The sequence below is a fragment of the Humulus lupulus genome, chromosome 4 (genome assembly GCF_963169125.1).
Source record: "Humulus lupulus chromosome 4, drHumLupu1.1, whole genome shotgun sequence".
Classification (NCBI taxonomy): Eukaryota; Viridiplantae; Streptophyta; class Magnoliopsida; order Rosales; family Cannabaceae; genus Humulus; species Humulus lupulus.
Window position 1 is genome coordinate 1820681 of NC_084796.1, and position 19541 is coordinate 1840221.

At 36.9% G+C, this 19541-nt stretch overlaps 1 protein-coding gene across 1 annotated transcript; it reads right to left on the minus strand.

Annotated features, from left to right (window-relative positions):
* Nucleotides 1-12155: 12155 nt before the first annotated feature.
* On the minus strand, nt 12156-15140 carry LOC133829593 (purine permease 3-like). Its single transcript, XM_062259319.1, has 2 exons — nt 14317-15140; nt 12156-12810 (listed from the first exon to the last, which is right to left on the minus strand). The coding sequence occupies exons 1-2, from the start codon at nt 15067-15069 to the stop codon at nt 12436-12438; spliced, it is 1128 nt and encodes a 375-aa protein (XP_062115303.1). The 5' UTR covers nt 15070-15140; the 3' UTR covers nt 12156-12435.
* Between the last annotated feature and the right edge of the window lie 4401 nt (nt 15141-19541).

The window sequence follows — 19541 nt, forward strand, 5'->3', positions numbered from 1 at the left end:
ATAGGATCAAAGCGGTTTTCGATGTATCAATCACAACTAATCCCATCAATGGTCACATATGTCGATATAGTCAAATGACATAGATCAATCATGATGATGTAGTATGAAAATTGCATGCATGGTGATCTATCCATGCCAATTTTCATTTGGTCCTACTTTACTTTATGGAGATCAAAACTTTAGCTTAAATGTGCAAAGTAAAATAAACTGAATAACTTAATTTCTCATCAGAAAAATATCCAAATATACAAGTTTCATGAAACAAATATAAAACATAAAGGATAATAAAGACAAACTCCCACTGAATCTAGATATCATCATACTCTAAAACACCCATATGAGCAATGTGCTCATGAAAGACTTTGGGTGGCAAACCCTTTGTAAGGGGGTCTGCAATCATGGAGTTTGTACCTAAGTGTTCTATACAAATATGTCCATTCTGCACCATTTCTTTCACAACAAGGAACTTGATGTCAATATGTTTTGACTTTGTCGAGCTCCTGTTGTTGTTGGAATACAATACAGCTGATTTATTGTCACAATACAACTTAAGTGGTCTTTCTATTCCATCTAGAATGCGCAGCCCGGTGACAAAGTTCCTTAGCCATATACCATGGTTGGATGCCTCATAACATGCAACAAATTATGCTGCCATAGTGGATGAAGCTATGAGTGTTTGTTTCGCACTTCTCCATGATATAGCTCCACCACCCAACAGATATATGTAGCCTGAAGTGGATCTCCTACTATCTTGGCATCCCGCAAAGTCGGAGTCAAAATACCCAATGATCTCAAAGTGATTTGACCTCCTATATGTGAGCATGTAATCTCTTGTTTTTTTCAAATATCTCATAACCTTTTTGGCTGCTTTCCAATGATCAATTCCTGGATTGCTTAAGTATCTGCCTAATACTCCAACAATGTACGCAATATCTGGACGCGTACAAACTTGAGCATACATTAGACTCCCAATAGCTGAAGCGTAAGGAATCTTTTGCATTTCTTGAACTTCGAGGCTTCCTTTAGGGCATTGCTTAAGACTAAATTTGTCTCCTTTAACGACAGGGGTATCACCTGGTTTGTAGTTCTGCATGCCAAATCTTTTAAGCACTTTATCAATATAGCTCTTTTGTGATAACCCAAGAATACCCCGAGAATGATCTCGATGTATTTGAATTCCTAAAACAAAAGAGGCGTCACCAAGATCTTTCATCTCAAAATTTCTTGACAGAAATTTCTTGGTTTCGTGCAACATGCCTATATCATTTGTGGCAAGCAGTATGTCATCAACATACAAAACCAGGAAAACATGTTTACTCCCACTGAACTTGTGATACACACAATCATCAACAACATTCATCTCAAAACCAAACGAGAGAATCACTTGATGAAATTTGTGGTACCATTGACGGGAAGCTTGTTTGAGCCCATAAATGGATTTGGTCAATTTGCAAACCATCTTCTTTGGGTCTCCTGACACAGTTTTCAGGCTGCATCATATATATTGTTTCATCAATGTTTCCATTTAGAAATGATGTTTTCACATCCATTTGATGAAGCTCTAAATCATAATGTGCAACAAGTGCCATGATTGTCCTAAAAGAGTCCTTTGATGAAACTGGAGAAAAGGTCTCTTTAAAGTCAATCCCTTCCTTTTGAGTATATCCTTTTGCTACAAGACGAGCTTTATACCTTTCCACATTACCTTTTGAATCCCGTTTTGTCTTAAAAATCCATTTGCAACCAATCGGTTTCTTTCCTTCTGGTAATGGGACAAGCTCCCAAACTTTATTGTCCTGCATAGACTTATACTCTTCATTCATTACTTCAATCCAATTTTGAGAGTTAGAACTTTTCACGGCCTGATGAAAGTTGATTGGGTCATCTTCCATCATTCCATTGTCATCCTCATGTTCTTGGAGAAATATAATATAATCATCCGAAATAGCACTTCTCCTTTCTCTCGTGGACCTCCTTAATGACACTGGTTCTTGAGGTTGTTGAGTTTGTTCTTCTGGAACAATTTCCTCATTTGGAATAGGGGTTTGTTCAACATTGTCTTGTTGAGGTTCTGGATTCACTTCTTGATGAATGATAGGTGTAGGAACCTGAATATTGTTAAAAGTGATAGTAGAAATTGGGTTTGAATTCAATTCCTCCTCAAAAGCAATGTCTCTTACCTTATTTCTCCCCCCAAACTCAACATCCTCAAAAAGTGTTGCAGTTCCCGTCTCACAAATATTTCTAATTGTGGGATCATAAAACTTATAGCCCCTAGATCGCTTAGAATAACTAATAAAGTAGCTGCTCACTGTTTTGGAGTCCAATTTCTTTTCAAGTGGCTTATAAGGCCTTGCTTCAGCTGGACATCCCCAAATGTGAAAGTGTTTTAAACTAGGCTTTCGTCCTGTCCAAAGCTCATAAGGTGGTTTTGCAACTGCTTTAGTTGGTACTCGATTCAGAATGTAAGCTGTTGTCTTTAAAGCTTCTCCCCAGAGGGACTCAGGTAAGGTAGAATGAGCAATCATACTCCTTACCATATCCTTAAGAGTCCTATTTCGTCTTTCAGCAACACCATTCATGCTAGGTGAGCCTGGCATGGTGTACTGTGGGACAATACCACATTCCTCTAGGAATTTAGCAAACGGTCCTAGACGTTGTTCGCCAGAGCCATCATATCTACCATAGTACTCACCACCACGATCAAATCTGACGTTTTTAATCCTTTTGTTGAGTTGATTCTCAACTTCAGCTTTATAAGCTTTGAACACGTCCACAGATTGAGATTTTTCATGAATGAGATATAGATACCCATAACGTGAGTAATCTTCTATGAATGATATAAAATATTGTTGACCATTCCAAGATGTCGTAGGGAATGACCCACAAATATCTGTATGAATCAATTCTAAGACATCTGAAGCTCTGTTGGCACCTAATCTCTTGGTTTTGGTTTGTTTTCCCTTGATGCAGTCTACACAAACATCAAAGTCTGTGAAGTCAAGAAACTCTAAAATGTCGTCATACACAAGACGCTTAATTCTACCTTTTGAAATGTGACATAAGCGTTTATGCCATAGTGACGCTGAATTTGCTTTATTTAATTTGCGTTTAGTACCACGTGATTCCACATGCAAGGTTTTATTATAGGATACAATTGTTTCTAGTAAATAAAGGTTGTCATAAGCATTCAAATAACCAGTCCCAACAACATTTGAATCTAAAGACAAACTAAACTGATTGTTTCCAAAAGAACAACAATATCCAAATTTGTCCAACAAAGAAACAGAAACTAAATTCCGTCTAAAAGACGGTACAACAAAAGTGTTTTTCAAATCCAAATAAAAACCAGTTCCTAACAACAACCTAAAATGCCAAATTGCTTCCACTTCCACCGATTTTCCATCGCCCACGAAGATGTGTCTTTCACCATCACTTGGCTTTCGGTAGATCAGACAACCCTGCATAGAAACACTTATGTGAGTAGTAGCACCAGAATCTATCCACCAAGTGTTTCTAGGTACAGAAACTAAATTAACCTCAGAACAAACCAACGTAAGAATCATACCTTTCTTTACATGCCATGCATGATACTTGGTACAATTTTTCTTCACATGTCTAGGCTTGTTACAAAAGAAACAACCATCTGAATCCTTCTGATGTTTCTTTTGGGTTGGACCCTTAGCAGCTTCATTCTCAGATTTCCTTTTCTTGCCCTTATCTTTAGAGGCACTGGCCAAATGAGCACTTTCAGTTTTATCTTGCTTCAATTTTTCTTCCTCTTGCACACAGTGAGAAATGAGCTCATTTAGAGTCCATTTCTCCCTTTGACAGTTATAACTAATTTTGAATTGGTTAAAATGTGCAGGAAGCGATATCAAAACCATAAGAACAAGCAAATCCTCATAAAGCTCGATCTTAAGTGCCTTAAGTTTCGAAGCAATTTGGTACATTTCCATAATGTACTCCCTAACATTTCCTCGACCCTTATACTTCATGGACATCAAGGAAGCCAGAAGTGAAGTCATTTCAGCCTTATCATTTCTAGCGAAACGTTTTTCAATTGCATCAAGGAAATCCTTGGCCTTAGTGATCTCTTCAGATTCTGTGCCCCGAAGGCTTCTGGAATGCATTGTTGCATGATCATTAGACTCCTGCGATTAGAACGATCCCATCTCTCAAACTCCATCTTTTCATCAGGAGTGCTTTCTGCAATAAGAGGTGAAGGTTGTTCTTGCCTTAATGCATAGTCTAATTCCATGCAACCAAGGTTTACAAGTAATTTCCCTTTCCAATTCTTGAAATTTGTCCCATTAAGCATGAGAATAGAGTTAATATTGGCAGTTATTGTGGCAGGAGTAGATGAATTAACTGAATATATAACAAAATAACAAAACAAGCTCACATAATAATCCATATAAAACAATAAATTCAAATAATGGTTAATCCCATCTCAAGATACCAAATATAACATCAATATCAAGTCTTTGGACAATAATATTAACTATAAGTGATACTCTTGTTGTAGCGATCAAACATTGACAATGAGTTATGTCAAACAATATGCAATCTTTGGACTAACATATTGCTCACACAAAATACTATATAATTGTCACACATTTATTACCACAGGTATGCATGAAATTCGAGCAAATACTAACTCACTTTTGGGTCCGTTAATAAACGCATGAATTACATACATACATACATACATACAATTATCTTAATATTTTAATTAAATTAATCTACACAAAAGTGATCACTTTGGTGATATTTTGTTTCAATTAATCTATTTAAAATATTAGATACTTTTGATAAAATCCAAAACCAAAACTAAAATTTATTGTTACTGTATCATTATTTGACTGGAACTAAAGTATTATATACGTCATATAATAATCATAATAAAACAAAAATTGAACATGACGGTTCATTCAACAATTGGAAGAATCCAATATGCAAAGAAACAAATTAATGATTATTATATTAAAGAATTATACTAAATGAGAAAGGAAAGGCTGTACTATCTTATATACATAATCATATTCACGTTGGATGAAACTGTATCCAAAATAAACCAATATAACCATGGAATTCAGTTACCAATGTTGGCAACAAATCGGCTGGGACATCCCCCAGACTGAACAGACGATCAGGATACAAAATGGACGCTCTAGCAAAGTCATGACCAACCATATTAGCTGACCGTTTAACAAAAGAAAGAACTACATTTTGCATATCACCAAGTAAGGTTCTACAATCGTTTATAATCTTCCCAAAAGAAGAGATCATCTCAGTGGTACTTCGTATAGCTTGAACCATCACTAGGCAGTCAGACTCCACATATACTTGATGCCATTGTTTCGATTTTATCCAGCTCAGGGCCTCGCACATCCCCATCACTTCTGCTAAAATTGGATCAATGCTTCCATGATAAAGGCGAGTGCCTCCTTCTAGTAACATGCCTTTGTCATCACGAGCTACAAAACCGACCCCAAACTTTTGGTGCTCCTGGAAAATTGCTGCATCCACATTCACCTTGACACTGTGTAATCTAGGAACAGTCCATTGCTCAGCTCCATCCCCCCTCTCCAACGTCGAAGATGATGAATCAAAAGCAGATTTCTGAGCATTTCTCCAATGGTCAAGGAATCCTTTTGCAGAACCAACAATATTAGAAGTACCAGTGAATTTGTTATTCCAAACTGCATTGTTTCGAGCTCCCCATATGGCCCAACAAACTGTAGACAATAGGCACTGAGTCTCTGAATCATATCTCTGAAAACATTTGATCACCCATTCTAAGAAAGTCATGCCCTATGTTGCTTTTGTTCCAATACCCACTCTATTCCATACCTGCTCAATCACTCTACAAGACACCAGACAGTGTACAATAGATTCATCTTCCATACCGCAAATTGGACATAAAGGGCTAACCTCTATTCTTTTTGTGAGTAACTGGATCATGGTAGGAAGACAGTTTGTTGCAGCCCGCCACAACAAATTCTTGACTTTCGGGGGAATCTTAAGCTTCCAAAGCCGTTTCCAAAATGGAGTAGAGTCCACCTCATTCCAACGCCCTAGCCTCTTCTGTATTAGATTATAAGCACTCTTAACTGTGTACATTCCCGAGGTCTCTTGAGACCAAATATAATGATCGTCCTGTTGGTCAAACTGGATAGGAATGTCTAATATAAGATTAATATCCCTTTGCTCAAATAAATCTCTAATGATCTCAATGTCCCAATCCCTCCCTGATATGCTCATCAGATGATTTACCTTTGCCTCCTTTAGTGCTGGGTGAGTAGAAATAACCATAGGATTGTCATTGTCTGGTAGCCAGGGGGTGTTCAACACATCTATCCTTAAACCGTTGCCCACACACCATCTAGTGCCATTACGAACCATGTCCTGAGATTCCCATATACTTTGCCAAACAAAGCTTGGATTATTCCCCAGTTGAGCAGATAGAAATGTGCCTGTCGGATAATATCTTGCCTGGAAGACTTTAGCTGCTAAGGAATGTGGTCTTGTTAGGAGACGCCAGCCTTGTTTTCCCAAAAGTGCATGGTTAAAATCTTGTAAGCTCCTGAATCCCATTCCGCCCACACTCTTGTGACGCCCTAGTTTATCCCAAGACATCCAATGAATCCCACGACCTTGTGACCCAGAAGACTTCCACCAAAATCTTGCCATTTGTTGTTCCATGTCTCTACTTATCTCAGCAGGTAATAAGAAGACACTCATTGCATAACTAGGGAGCGCCTGAGCCACTGTCTTAACCAATATCTCCTTCCCAGCTCTAGATAAATATTTTTTGTCCCACCCTTGCATTCTCTTACGAATCCTGTCCTTTAAATAACCAAAAACTGCCGTTTTATTTCTCCCTAGCGTACTAGGTAGCCCAAGATACAAACTATTGCCGTCTGCCATCCTCATTTGCAGCTGAGTACATAAATTGTTACGCATAGCATCATCAGTATTATTGTTAAAAAAGATAGAGGATTTACCAAGGTTAACCTTCTGCCCTGAAGCTTCTTCAAACTTGTTAAGTAGCTCTTGTATTTTGGACGCTTCATCAACCGTAGCCTTACAGTAGAGATAGCTGTCGTCTGCGAACAGCATATGAGAGACACGTGGTGCACCATTTGCAACTTTGCACCCATGGAGCCAGCCATTCCTTTCATATTTCCTTATCAGTGAAGACAGACCCTCAGCACACAAAATAAATAAATAAGGGGACAAAGGATCCCCTTGCCGAATACCGCGTGAAGGGACAATCGGCCCCATTTCTCTCCCCCCATGAGTGATTTTGTATCGGGCAGAGGTGACGCATTTAGATAGTAGATGAACCCAGTCTCTGTGAAAACCCATCTTCAGAAGCATAGCATTCAAAAAATCCCACTCAATGCGATCATAAGCCTTGCTCATGTCAAGTTTCAATGCCATATAGCCTTCCTTGCCTTGTCTCTTCCGTTTGAGATAATGCAGTATCTCAAAGGAAATCATGACGTTGTCAGATATTAAACGACCTGGGATGAAAGCGCTTTGATTCTCCGCCACTATTCCGTCCATAATTGGTTTCATCCGGTTAGTGAGAACTTTGGTGATGACCTTGTACATAACATTACAGAGAGAGATAGGTCTAAGATCCGCCAGAGTCTCGGGGTTCTTTTTCTTTGGGATCAAAACAACATTGGCCATACAACAATTCTCCTCAAACTCGCCCCTTGCAAAGAACTTGCGCACTTCACTTACAACATCACTGCCAACGATAGTCCAACAATTTTGGTAGAAAGCAGGTGTCATTCCGTCAGGTCCCGGGCTCTTGTCTGGATGCATTTGGAAAACCGCCTTCTTCACTTCCTCTTCATTGACTGGTTTGAGTGATTCTTCATTGACTGCGTTGGGGATGCGATGCTGAACACACTCCAATATCTCGGTGTATTGAGCCCTTGAAGTCGAAAATAAGCTATTAAAATATTCAATCATCACTGATTGAAGTCCATTTTCCCAATCAACAAACTCCCCTGCCTCATTTTTTAGCTTCTGGATTGTATTATTCCGTCTTCTAGTGCTAGCTGCCTTGTGGAAATATTTACTATTTTGGTCCCCCTCTTTAAACCAAAATTGTTTGGCTCTTTGTTTCCAAAACACTTCCCTCTGGTCAAGAATGTAAAAAAGCTTCCTCTTTACGTCATCATACCTTTGAATGGAAGCAGAGTCTCGCTGCCTTTTTAAATACTCCAGCTCTTGTTTACAAAGTCGAAGTCGTCGTCGGAAATTACCAGTTAGCTCCCTTCCCCACGTATTCAATTTCTCAGCACAAAAATGCAATTTTTCTTCAAAAGATTTCCCTTCTTGACTGTTCCAGCAATCCCGAACCAATTGGTAGCAAAGTGGCTCTTTGAGCCAAGCATTTTCGAAGCGGAAATGACGATGAGTGAAATGATTCTGCACGACAATTGGTTCCAGAAAAATAGGATTATGATCCGAAGGAGAGGTTTCCAAATTAGAGAGCTTCGAATTCGGAAATAGTCCATTCCACCTGGAGTTGACGATTGCTCTATCCAGCCTAATTTCAGTCCAATACTCAGTTCCTCTCCCCCTTTCCCATGTAAATGGATATCCCACCAGATCAAGGTCAGTAAGATCGCCATGGTTCATAGCCGCTTGGAAGCCATCAATCAACCACTGAGGATACAAACTACCCCCTCTTTTGTCTTCATGAGCTGCAATATTATTGAAGTCACCAATGACACACCAAGGAAGCTGGGACGATGCCGCCAGTGAATGGAGAAGAGTCCATGAGGTGCGACGAAAATTTCTTCTGGGTTCTCCATAAAATCCAGTGAGACGCCAACGTGGTTCACCCTCCTTAATCACTTCCAGGTCTATGTGGTTGCTTGAATAGCCCAATAGAAACCCCTCTTCGGCATGTTTCCAGAGTAAACCGAGCCCCCTACTTCTGCCTTGGGCCTCCACACAAATTATCCCTTCAAAGCCCAACTGATGACCAACCCATTCCAGCCTTTGTTTTTGACATTTTGTTTCACACAAAAAAAAGAAAATTGGGTTTCTTTTGAGCAACAAGCTCCTTAAGGAATTGAAAGGTCCCTGGGTTCCCAAGCCCACGGCAATTCCAGCTCAATACATTCATAATGCTTGGCGGGTCTGTGACACAGAACCCGCCCCAAATACGTTTTTTGGACCACTTGCTTCTCCCGAACTCACTCCAGTAGCCTCTGAAATGATAAATTCAGAATTGTTGTTCTCAAAGTGACTTGGGCCTAATGCCAAGCTTTCATTGATGTGGGAGCCCATTACAACATCTTCCTCCAAAACAAGCCCAGTTGAATCATTCCTTGGGCCTATAATTCCATGCCCGATATTCCCCCTTCCCAATTGTTCCACGCGCTTCCTTTTGGCCTCCATAACAAGAAGGGTATTTGGATAAGTCACACGTGGAGCCTCATCACTTACATTAGCAGTGGACTTTCCATTATGGTTATATCGTGGGCTGGCCGAAATCAAATGACTTGTCGGTCCCATAACTGCTCCTTCAACCCCATTAGCTTCGCCTATATTGTTGGGAGGGTCATATAGTGGTTCCTGATTTTTCGCCAAAAACATGTTGTCTTGCATGGTCCTGTTAACACTTGGAGGACCCGAATTTGGTTGCTCTCCACCACTGTAAACCGCTCCTTGCCGTAGCCACCGTGAGCCAATAGTATGGTTCCGACGTCGAGGTGCAGCCTTCATGCCCAGACCATACGGTTTGACGAGAAGATGCTGAGGAGTATCGAAGATTTTTTCACAAAAACGTTCAGAATGACCAAATATGCCGCAGATGAAGCAGAACGTAGTCAAATCTTCATACTTAAACTGTACACAGCAAATCTGCCCATTTTGGTTCTTGATATTCATTTTCCGCTTCAAAGGGAGATCCACATTTAGCAAAACCCGAACGCGCATATAATCACGCCAAACGCCATTAAAATTGTTTAAGTCGGATTCCACGAATTCTCCAATACGATTACCAATATCCCGTACCACGCATTCCGACATAAACCCCGGAGTCATGCCATGAATTTGCACCCAAAAGTGTAACCTGTCAAAACCACAGCCTGTGGATTCTCTCCTACTTTTAGACGCTCAAAAACCAACGGGACCCGATCGAAAGTCCATGGACTGCCTTCCATCACACGTGATATATCTACCTCATGGTAGAACTGAAAAAGATACCGGTTCTGCTCAAGCTCCTTAACGTATACCCCCCGTCCCGGTCTCCACAACGACGCCATTTTGTGTTGCATCGCCTGAAAGTCAAAACATCTGTCTGTGAGAAAGCGACCAACCAAGCACCATCTAGCATCGACTTCAGATAAATCTTCCACTCCTTGATCATATATCAGATCCTCCTCCTCTTCATTTTCCAGTGAGATGTTCATGTATTGATCCTCCAGGCTTATTTCATTGTCTTCCATTGATAAGATGATAGTTTGAGACAGAAACTTACGAAGTTATACAAAGACAGAGAGAATATCTACCATGTCAAAAGACAAGACTTGGGAACCTCTACAATCAACAAATTACATATGTTTATTTATTACTATTATCTTGTTATTCTTATCTCACAAATATGAGAAAAGGACAATGGATTATGGAACATAAATTATCTTACTTGTCATTCTTATCACTTTAAATGCATATAGTGTACCACCATTCACAGAGCAACTACACCATTACAGAACACGGAGAAAGAAATAGAAAAAATTGTTGATACCCATAAGTATTAATAAACAACAAACACAATATTAATATCTATTTCTCTCACCCACCTGATACTGATAAAAAAATGTTGAGTAAACTATTTTAAAGTAAAACAATTACATGACTTTCAAAAAAAAAATCAAAACTGAAAGCATACTATTTTTAAGGCACCAAGAAGGACGCTATTTTTTTCAGTGGTAAAACCCTAATTCTTTCCCTTTTTTTCCTTTTTCCCTTTCTTTCCAACTTTGAAATGGCCCTCCCACCAAATAACTGAATCTGCCCTTTGTTAACGGAAGAGATAAACATAAACGTTTTAAGGACCCAAGTGATACAAATTAGAAAGGTTGGAAATTTAATTACTATAAAATTAACTTTTGAGACCGTAGTGTTACAAAAATAAGTACTGGACCTAAAAAAAACTCTAAATAATAATAATAATCATAATAATAATAATAATAAACGGCACAAATAAACCCATAGGGACAAAACAACCTTCCCCACATTAGCCTTCCCTTACTATAATTATACATGGTATTGACCATTTAATCTCTCTCACACCACAAATTCGGGCGGAAGATTCTTTGTTTTTTGGTAATGATTCGGGTTGATTATTTTAAATTAATGACCACCAACTACTCAAAACATGGAACAGTTTGACTTGATTGATATTGGTGATACACAATACAATATACTCGGAAGATTAAAAATATATATACATCTGCAAAGGGATAACTTGAAAAATACCCAGTTTTAGAATTAGTTAACTAAAAATAGCCACTAATAACATTTAATTGAATGTTACCCACTTTTTTAAGCACATTTCTCATATTACCCTTAAAACACTATTAGAAGTCCAATATAAAAATCTTAATCTTTGTCTCTATGAATTTTAACGTAGAAGAGTTTATAGTTATGTGAAAAAAAGAACCATGTATTTTGGGTATAATGGGTAGAGTCATTAATATTTTGAGTATTAATCTAAGAGTTTTAAAATGAGGGTAAAAATTAAAAAAATTAACTTAAAATAGGTACTAGGTGTAATTTTCACATCTTTTCTGCAAAAGCACAAGGCTTGTGACCTGTTATTTCGTCTAATTTATTCATATAATTTTGTAACTACCACAACAACAAAAAAACGAAATTAAAATGAGAAAAAATTAGAAGAAAAATATATGGAATCAAAGCCCTTGCTTCACCGTCCCCTTACACTTGGCAAGATTTCTTTCTCCTAATAAATCCATACACAGGATTGATTGACAAATGCCATGACAATTAAATACACATGCACATAATTACTAATATATAATAAATATATATATAGAAAATTATTTGGTTATCCCTGAGACTAATGGTACATTTTATTGTGTTTTTTTTTAACATAATTTGATAGTTATAATTATAATATTTTATATAACAATGTATATTATAATTATAACAAGCATCTTATTAATTCTTAAGAAAATTTTAATAATTTATTGAGTAGATAATTAGATTTAAATAGTTTGTTGCACGCATATTTAATTTTTTTTTATAAATACATGAAACACACTATTTAAACTCTAATTACAACATTATAAATTATTTAAAAATTTTCAAAAATACTAGCTAAATATATATATATATATATTGTATATGTGTGCGAGAAATGTGATGATGAGATCATGGGGTCTGAATACGAGGCATCTCTAATTGTGGTTGTGGGGAAGTGGACCTATTCTGCATCTGTGCCTCTTGTTTTTCAAGTTTTTTGCTTTGTTTGATTTCACCATAAAAATATGAAACGAAACCCCACAAGGAAAGTGCGAGTGCCACACCTTTCTCGGCTTGGAAATTTTCTTTGTAGAAAATAACAGCTAATATCTCCGTCACCGGAAGAAGAACCGCAATTACTATTCCAGACAGTAACGACGAGGCACAGAATATTAGTCCTATGGCTCCCAAGAAAAACCCTTGCCAAATTATCGCACTCCATGCAAGCACCACGTAATACATTGTTTCTCCTAGATCAAATTTTCTAGCTTCTTTAGGAATAGCCTGAAATAATATACATGTAATTAAATTATTAATTATTTATTACCTTAGAGCATATGCAACCCAACTGCATTACGGCATTTATATGCCGTATAATGGTATTTCAGTCTCCAACCCAACTGCAATCTCTCCTCTATTTAGCCGTGGATGAACAGTGCCACGGCATATATATATTTTTTTTTATAAAGATAAATATATTATATATATATTTATATATATAAACATATGAGTATTATTTGGGTCTATACTTTATGTTGGGTTTTTTAAATTATAAATACACATATAATTTAATTTTTTAAATAAAATTTCAAATATTTCATAATTAATTTTTTATATAATTTATTTTAATTTGTGTGAAAATTCTTACTCTACACTATAAGAAAATAAAATTAACATTGAAATTGATTAAATATACAAAAGATAATTAATAATGATATTTTTATTTAATTGATTAATTAAATAAATAAACTATAAAATAATATAATAATAAAAAGAATATTTTATTTTATTAAAAAATAATATAATAATAAATAATATATTTTTTGGTGTAACTTTTGGTGTTGTGGTTGGAATGGAAAAAAAATATGGTGCTAAGATTCTTTAATTTTGGTGTTGGTGCAACACCATAATAAGGTAATGGGTTAGAGATGCCCTTAATATTTCTTCAACACCATTTTCTCAATAAAATATATATCGAGGACAGTTTATAACAATAATAAAAATATATTTTTATCCCTTTTCTTTTTCTGTCTAGACAAAGTAAGGGTAGCTAGGAAGGAGGATAGGGTAGGTAGGTTATTATAATATATATATATATATATTTATATAATTATATGGAATGGGAGCGATTTATAATTCTTCATCGCACATACTGGTTTTCTACTTAATAATAGAAAAAGGAATAAAAATATTGTTTGTATAGATATGTAGCAATACCATTGTTATTATCGAATTATAATAGTTAAGAAGGAAAAAGGCAATAATTTAACAACTTTTTTGGCCAGGTCAAACAAAAATCATAATAACAATAATAATCTTTCTAAAATTAGTCATTTTTTTGTTGTAAAAAATCTTTGAAACTTGAGCAAAAGCACAAATAATTTTTTTAAAAAAAATTATTGTGTTTATATAAAATAAAAATCAGTATACTCCTGATTTTCTTTTTGTATAATCAAATATATAGGTGTGCTGCAGGATAAGGATAGAGAGACAGTGTAGTTATTATGGAGATCTCCGAAGTCTTGATAAAATCAAGTATTAATTTAACTTTTTGTTTGGCTCCTAATTATATTTGTCAATTGTTAAAATTTATGAGTGCAGCGACCTTGTTGGACCGGCAGTTGTAGTAACTGCGTATATTTTATAATTTTATTTCAAGAAAAAAAATTATATATTTAAACTATCTAATAATAAATATACATAAACAAAAAATAAAAATAAGCACTGATCATGATCAGTTAATAATAAATAAATAAATAAATAAAGGAGATTAATAAACCAACCAAATACCTTGAAATCTCTGCCAATAAGCATGCCGACGGTGCAAAAAGCAGTGGCGAAAAAACACATGACCAACTGAATCTCCAACACCAATGAGTATGTAATCCTCTGCTTCGACTTCTTGTACATCAACTCTATGAGCGGCAATATGAAGCCGTACAGCACCGCCGCCGCCACCGTCATCAGAAACCCCAACACGTAAGCCTTCTCCGACTCCCCCTTGGGCCGGTCACCGCTCGTGTGGAGCGCCAGCACGGCCCCACCGATCGTCAGCAAAACGACCGCGTTTACCGAATACGGCGTGAACTTCTGCTTCACCAGAAGGTAAGCGAATCCAGCTGTGAAAGCCAGCTGCGATGCGATTATAAGAGAGGAAGTCGAGACCGGGAGCCGAGCCACGCCATAGGCGTACAGGTAGTCGTCGAAGCCGGTGATCAAGCCGACCACGGCTGAACCCATGAACAAAGACGGCTTCATCTGGATGATCTTGTTGGATGGACTGCCACGGCGCCGGCGATGGTAGTAGGCGGCGGCTAACGGGAAAATGATTATGGGCCAGCCACCTGTCTCGAGCCAGCTGGAGAGCCAGACTCGTTTCCCGCCGTGGAGGAAGTAGAGCCGCATGATTAGTGGCCCCCCACAGTTTCCGATCGTTAATAATATGCAGTTGATTATAAGAAGGATCCTTCTTTGTTTGGTTTTTTTGCTCTGATCTTCCTCCATTTCTATGGAGTTTGATTTTGGACTTGAAGTTTGCTCCATTTTTGAGGACTGTTGTAAGTGTGGGGACTTCTTTATAATAACGAAGAAACTCCACCCACAAGTTGATAAATATACAGCCTTCATTTTTACTTTTTTTTTAGATAATATTACAAAATCTTTCCAAAAGTATTCAATACTCTACTAGAAACATAGTTATTATAAAAAAAAAATACTTTTATGGTTTTAAAAAAATGTTGGAAAGACCTCAACTTTAATTTTTTTAATTTTTTTTAGAAATTATAGTAAATGACCCAAAATAATGACACGAAGAAGTTAATGTTCTCATTTTTATAATTGTAGAGAAATTGCTATTTTATATTGTTGATTAACTAAGTTATCATTTTGCACCAAGTTCCAAGTAAATATTATGGTTTACCTAATGCTAAAGAGGTTAAAAAAAGGAAGGGTAAATGTGGAATTTCGCTATACTAATTTGTTATATTTGACTATTTATTGATTTTTTTTAAAACTGAGACATTTATCTAAATAATAGTTGTTTTGAAAGTTATTTTGCTCGTTTCCCTCTTTTTTTTTTTTTTTTTTCTGAACGGCACCTATTATAAAAGCCCTTTGAAAATCTATGTGAAAAAACATAGGCATGTTTGTCATTTTAATTTGTTTTCTTTTCAAAGTTGCATTTTAGAAATATGAATAAAAAAATCATTTTTGTTGTTTGGTGAAATAAGAGGTGTGTCCATAATATTTTCTAAAAATAATTTTTTTAATTTTTTTTAAAAATTAATAATATACTTAGAAAGAGAAAATGTTGTGAATGTCCATAATAAATAATGAGAGAAAATAATCAAAAGAAATAGATTTTTTTGGGGGAATTTACTCATTTGGTACTTGTGTTTTTATAAAGTATCGTTTTGGTACACTCTGTTTTCAATAATGCTCATATGGTACCTTGTATTTTAAAATCATACATATTTGGTACCCTAGACTTGGATTTGATAGATAAAATTTTGTCAATATGATCAAACTGCCATCAGTTATATGTAAATAAGTAATTAAATATAAATTTGGAACTCATATAATTTAGAGCATTTTGATTAAATTTGCAAAATTTTATTAATTAAATTTGAGTTTAAGGTATCAAATATGTACGATTTTATAATTCAGGATACAAAATATGTACGATTTCAAAATACAGGATACCAAATGAGCATTATTGTAAACACAGGGTACCAAAATGATACTTTGCAAAAACACAGGGTACCAAATAGTTACCTACCTTTTTTTTTAGAAAATGAGACTATTATGCAAGAATATGAGAAAGAAAGAAAGTGATAATACAACATTGAGATAATAAAAGAGAAAATGAAGAAAGAAAGTAATGTGAGAGAAAATGAAGAGATAAAGTAATGTCAGTGAAAACGAGAAGAGAGAAAGTAATGTGAAAGAATATGATGAGAGAGGAAGTAATGTGAGAGAAAGTAATTATAGAGGAAAATAATAAGAGATAAAGTGATCATGTGAGAGAAAATGATGAGAGAAAGTGATGTGAAAGAACATAATGAGAGATAATACCCCCCCAGACCCCTCTCTCTTCTTCACTAGACACCTCTATTCTCTCTCTCTCTTTCTCCTCAGAGTTTCCTCACGCCAGCGTCGCATCCCCTCCGTCTGCTCTAGTAAGTTTTATTTTTTCTCTAGTTTTTCTAGTTCTATCCTCTCTCTCTCTCCTTCTTTGATTCTCTATCTCTCTCATACACACATAGATCTCGCAGTCACTGCCTTATGCCGCCTTCACTCTCTCCCACCGACTCTCATTACAAGAAAAAAGTCTTTTAGCGGCGACAAATGTTTGCCATTAATAATGTGGTTATTAGCGACAATTAGGATTTGTCGCCACTGATCATTGTCGTGATTTAAAATTTAATTTAAGATATTATCAGCAGCAACATAGTCATCGCTACTTGCAGATAGGTTGTCGCTGATAGTTGTAGCAAATAAAAATTTTAATTTGAAAAATTATTAGCGGTGACGTGATGCCGCTAATGGTGGTTCAAAATTTTTTGTGGGAAACCTTGGTGGTTAAATTTTCGATGCCACTATTAGCGACGATGACATCGCCGCTAAAAATTTTCTCGGTATTAATAATTGTTATAGAAACAGTGTCATTTTCTATTAGCGGTGAATTTTTGCAGCGACAGGTATCGCCGTTAAAAGTAACCTCAATATACCAGACGAACCATCGTCTTCCTCTTCATCCTTCCTCATTTGAACGAAATCAGAACCTCTCTATAACGTCTCAAATTCTCTAATAAGATTTATTGTCTTGATTTGGGGGTCAGGTGTAACGCCCTAAACTCCAGGGACCGTTACAGTGTGCCTTTTAAACAGTGATAAACTCGCTAATCGAGTCATTTGACCACAATCGTGTAACTAAGTATGATTAGCGGTTTAGGATTAAAAATTTTGGTTAAGTTATAACGTTTCACTAAAACGTTTATTGTATACATTGGGATCCCAAAAATATAATTTAAAGGTTCATTACAAGAAAATATTTACAACCAGCCGATCTAAGCGGCAAAATAAGGTTTAACCCTAGTTCCTCTTTAAACCCTCGGGCGTGGTGGTCGAGCAGCCGCATATGTACACATCGTCACCAAAGCTCTCCAATTCAAGGATGGACTAGCTTTCTTTTGCCTTTACCTGCACCACATAGTATCCGTGAGCTGAAGCCCAGCAAGAAAACTCAATATGCTCACGATCAGTATTATCGTGTCATAAAATCATAAAGTGCATGTCTAGTAATAACAACCTTAATCATGCATGCAAATAAGTTCAGATAATGATGGGGTATCCAGGATAAGGAATTCCTGCCCTCCTGATTGGATGACTGTCAAGTCAATCCTAATCAGATGGGTGATTTAACACTAGTGAATATAACATCAAACGATGATCATAATAATCATCCAGGGCTTTTAGCCCTAAGTAGAGGAGTGACAGTTGTAAAAGTCAGTCAGGTGGGTTCCATTCCCTTTACAAATAAGTGATCACATCACTAGCTTAAACAGAATAAGTGATTGATAAGCAAATCACCAATGCAAACTAATCAAGTGACCATAGAGTCACTATTGTGGGTTCCGTTCCCTTAGCCATGTGACAATAGAGTCACTTGGGCCTTTTGGCCCTGGCTCTGAGTAACTAGTTATAGAACTAGGCAAGAGGGAATGACCATAGGGTCACAACTGTGGGTACTACTCCCTTGGCCATGTGACGATAGGGTTACCCGGGCCTTTGGCCCCGGCTCTAAGTAATTAGTCATAGAACTAGGCAAGCGCTTTTAGTTTTCATCGAACTTAGGGTTGGTCCAGCATTAATGCTCATAACGAGTCATTCAATGCAGATGTCGATTAGATCTAATCTTTCATCGGCTCTACGTTCATGACGCCTATGCCGCTCCTGACTCTTAGGTCAGTAACACATGACCAGTGCTCAGTACCGTTGATGAACTTGACTAGTAAGTCACAGCTTCACAGACGGATCTGACACCATTGTCGATTCTGACTAGTAAGTCAGTGCCATTCACAAGTAAGCAAGATTTGCTAAGCATTTAATATGCAATCCATGTCCACATTTAAACTCTCAACATGCCTCAATATTCACCATGCATGTCACATACGGGGTGCAATTTTCTTACCTCTGATTCAAGCAAGAAACAGTAAAAGAACGACCCTTGAGAAGATCGACCTTTTGATTCCTTAACGGTCACCTAGTCATAACCAATTACAACTTCCATTAATGAAAATCAACAATAATAGGGTCTTGACCTAAACCTCACTCCCGGGACCCCAAATTGTACCCAAACGGTGAGTAGATTCGATCCCAAGCCAAAAAACCTTAAAAACGCCCAAAACAGAAATCTAATGGAACAGGGTAACGCCACAGCGCTATACTTAGACCCAAAGCCTCATGAGTAGCATTGTAGCGCACCCTAGTGGGCGCTATAACGCTACACCCAGCCAGAAAGTGCCCTGAAACTTTCCCCTTTGACTCCTCCATTTCCAACCTGAACCAATAGCTTACCAACTTCATTTTAAGTCCCAAATGAACCCAAAAACCATCTATACATGTCCTAGGTTTCACAACCTAAGAAACCCTTGCCAAAAAATCCAATTGAAACTCAACTTTCAAACCAAAATCCCAACTAAAACTCAATGAGAAAACAGAACAAGAACTACGGTTTTAATGGCTAAAAACTCACCTCAATCTCAGCTTAGCATCCTCTTCAATGGTAGAACACAACCCTAGATTATCAAAGCTTGGTTCCTCAAAAGAAGCTTCAAAAATCAAAGAGAAAATGGAAGAAGAAGATGATCGGGAGAGGAAGATGAAGCTATGCTCTATTTTGGTTACTTCCACAAACATCTAATGGTTAATATATATCCTTTTAGGGTGAAAAGATTAAAATACCCCTAGATCATTTCAAATCCTCTTAAGGCCACCAAGGGCAAAACTGTCTT